Here is a 3835-nt window from a genome sequence, read left to right on the forward strand (position 1 = left end):
CCTCCTACCGTTTATTCCCCCAGTCACTATCTATACTGATGCAGCTGAACTGCTAGGATCCCCTCCCTCGATTTTCTGCTGTAGAGAAGGCTGAAGAGATTTCCTTGTATAAGGGGAGCCATTCCATCCCTGCAGCAATTCGACTGCTAGCCTCAGATTAGAATTCTTAATTAAAACCAACTCTTGTGCATGGCTACCAGGAAAGCAACTCTTTTGCCCAAACGGGTGCATTTCTTAATTAAAAAAACAGCTGAACATGTGGCACGATAGCTTGATCTAGGCTGGTGGACTCCAGCCATTTAAGCACAAGATCACTTTTTGAATCCAGAATTTATCTCCAACATCTTGTCCTGCCCCTTCTGAGGCTCCACTCCTACCCCACTCCTTTAGGTCCCACACTGAACATAAGAATGGCCACACTGGGTCAGACCAAAGGTCCATCCAGCCCAATATTCTGCCTGCTGATAGTGGCCAATGCCAGGTGCCCGAGAGGGACTGAACTGAACAGGTAATGAACAAGCCATCTCTGTTCGGGCAACAATCTCTATTTCATTCCACTGCTGTAGAAATACGTACTCCGAGTGCACCCTGTGGCAATCACTTCCATTAACCCACTGCAACAGAGCAAACAGCATGGCAAAAATGGAGTTGCAGGAAAGGGATCCTCTAGAAAATTCTGTAGAGGTGCAATGCTATTCTTAAAAGTCTTTTACAAAGCTTTAGAGCAGAGGTTCTCACCCTTTCCTTTCTGAGTGCCTCTCCCCGCCCCCATGTCCCAAATTCCATGTCCCAAATGTGACACAATGAATGTTCCCTCTAATCCTTTTCATCCCTGTGTGGAGTAATATTCTCATGTGCACTGAGACATGTGCACCACCAGCAGGAACAAGAGCCTTGCCATGGGTGCTCTGCTAATCAGCTGGGCAGCATTTGAATCCCTCCCGAGAAGCTGCACATGCACACAGCTTTACAGAACACTGACCACAACCATTTTTCTGCACATGAAGACAACTAAACGCCAGGGCCAGCATCAGGGGATAGGCAAGCAAGGGAAATGCCCAGGGCGCCGTATGACCCTGTGAAACTATGTTGCTCAGGCTTCTGCTTTCAGCCCCAGGTGATGGGGCTCGGGCTTTCTGCTCTGGGGCCCACAGAATGTGACACCCGTCTTGCTCTATTTTAGCAGAGCCCCTGGAACCTGTTCTCAGCGTGCAGTGGGCTCTGTCCCCCAGGTTGGGGAGCATTGCTTTAGAACTCTAGTTATACCTTTCTGATTCTGTAGTTCCAGCAGCTCTGTGTCTCCGTGTAACTCATGTCTTGATATTCAAGCAGCTGCTAACGTTATTTCTAATAGAGAAAAATGCAGCACCTAGCAAAATCTGAGACAGATGATAGATTTAAGTGGAAGAACTGTCTAAACAAAGATGACTGTACCCTGAAAAAGTTATTCTTTTCTCCCTCATCTGCTTTAAAGAAATGCATGAAATCATGAAAGGGAAGATTAATTTATAAGCTTGGTAACCTTTCCCCCCGCTTTTTGGAAGTCAGTGAGGACTCGGCCAGTTTGTTGCATTGAGCCAGGAAAAGGGTACAAACTGTTTATTCTTCCTTTTAAAGTTACCAGTTAATCTTTTTACTCCTCTCTTCCCAGAGTTCTGTTGGCCACTCCCAGGAGCTAGTGTTACCCAACTTTTACATAAACACGCAGCTCTCATAAGCTTCAACTGCAGCAAAGTCTGGAATTTGGGCTGATCAGTACTCACTGTTCACAAGCACAGACTGCAGCCCAGTACCAAGAGCTTCTGGAAAATCTTTTAAAGGTAAGCAACATTGAGATTGCTTTAAATCATCAGTTGGCTGCAAAGGTATAGCCCAAAATCAAATCTTCTGGAAGATTTTCCTGGTAGGGTTTGATTTTAGGGGGAAAATTCTCAATACTAATTCCAAAATGGAACCAAGCTTCAGATTTGGTTTCTACAAACAGAAGGAAGATACTGCAGGCCAGTTCTGCAGTGTAGATTGTGAATATTTTTACAGTCACAGTTGGTAATTTGTGTATTTTTAAAAACTGCATATGAAGAGAATGTTCTAGGTTAGTCAGATGATTCATCATTGTAGAGAGATTTAGAAATAAGCCGAGTGTGTCATGCCCACACACTTCAGCTGTTTTGCTTAGTAATATTAAAAGCTAATGATTTGCTTGTCCCTTTTGCTACAATTAACTTTTTCTCCTTGCTTTTTTGTAGCCCTGTACATTTTGCTGGTTTGGTTTTGCAAACATGCTTCTGTTCCTTTACCTGGCCATTATCCTGGGCCTCTCTGCATCTGGTATTGTGAGAGGAGACGAGGAGGCTGATTCCCACAGAGACAGCCCACTTCAAGACATACGGAAAAAAGTGAATGATCTGTGGCAGAATTTACTCTACCCACAGTTAATCAGTAAGGAGACTGAGTGGACAGGTTATGCCACTTGTGAAGTGAAGCCCAGCTCCAACCTAGATGCTAACAAGCCACAGGTGACAGGCCAAGTTTTATTCAGGCAGTCCTATCCAAATGGAAAACTAGAGGTTATCTTTGACTTGGATGGGTTTCCATTACACAGCAACCAGTCTGGCAGAGCTATTCACATCCACGAGCTTGGAGACCTCAGCAAAGGCTGTGACTCTGCTGCAGGGCATTATAATCCTTTCAAGGTGAACCACCCTCACCACCCAGGGGATTTTGGCAACTTCTTGTCTAAAGGCGGCAAAATTAGAAAATACAAGGGAAATCTGCTTGCCACACTGTTTGGCCCATATTCTATCATTGGGAGATCGATTGTGATCCACGAGCAGGAAGATGATATGGGCAAGGGTGGTAATAAAGCCAGTTTGGAGAATGGGAATGCTGGCAGACGTCTAGCTTGCTGTGTCATTGGGATATGCAACAAGAACTCATGGGAGAAAAATCTTCCTGACATTACAGAGAGGAGGAAGAGGAGGATAACAAATGAGCACAAAACAACCAGGCCTAACTAAACATCAACATTTCATCTATTATTGCCTAGGCAGCACAGAATAGATATAGTTCATGTAATTGATCACAGAGACATGGGGAAGGTTTCCTTTTTCCTCTGGGTCTCTGTGCTTTGCTAAGAAATGCATATTGCGTTGTAGAGCTTTTTCCCTTCTGTAAGCAGATTAATAAAAACCAGCATCCACTCAACTTTGCAATGTACTTTTTAAAAAGGTTTAGTCTCCTGTTTATTCAGCTCAAAAGTTTAGTGTAACATGGTAAGACTAGCAAAATATTTAGTTTATGAAATCTGGAAAGAATGTGTCCATTCTAATAGATCTCTTGAGCAAGCACAAGCTGAGGTACAAAGAAAAACAAATTGATGAGAAACTGCTTTTGGCTAAGATTCTCTGCAGTTTTTTTTTTTTAATAAAGATTTCTATACCTTATACTGCTTTGTGTAGTAGCCTGGTAGAACAAGATAATAGCCTTTCCCTCAGATTCAGGGAGAATACAGACACTATTTCTATTTTTAACTTCTAATCCATTATAATATTCTACTTATATTTGCAGGTTTTATTCTCCAACATGTAGAAGCTTAACTGGTTTGAGTTATCCATACGCCTGTAGCTGAGTCACACTGTTTACATTTGAAAGTAGATTTACTATTTTTGTAAGTAGCCTGGAAATGTCTGGAGAGCTTACTACTAGATAACATGTCTGCTACAATTGTGTAACGCTGTTCACACAACGTAGATACATTAATTACATATAAAGGCAAAAATTAATAGTGTGATCTTTCAGATCTACAATAATATAACAAGTTAGTCTGTTCAGATTG

The 3835-nt window shown here is 42.5% G+C and overlaps 1 protein-coding gene across 1 annotated transcript; it reads left to right on the forward strand.

Moving 5' to 3' along the window:
* The first annotated feature begins 1660 nt into the window (after positions 1–1660).
* On the forward strand, positions 1661–3204 carry SOD3 (superoxide dismutase 3). The gene is made up of 2 exons (XM_006138163.3): positions 1661–1820; positions 2247–3204. The coding sequence occupies exon 2, from the start codon at positions 2280–2282 to the stop codon at positions 3015–3017; it is 738 nt and encodes a 245-aa protein (XP_006138225.1). The 5' UTR covers positions 1661–1820; positions 2247–2279; the 3' UTR covers positions 3018–3204.
* The last annotated feature ends 631 nt before the right edge of the window (positions 3205–3835 follow it).

Source organism: Pelodiscus sinensis, chromosome 4 (assembly GCF_052426305.1).
Source record: "Pelodiscus sinensis isolate ZL-2025 chromosome 4, ASM5242630v1, whole genome shotgun sequence".
Taxonomy (NCBI): Eukaryota; Metazoa; Chordata; order Testudines; family Trionychidae; genus Pelodiscus; species Pelodiscus sinensis.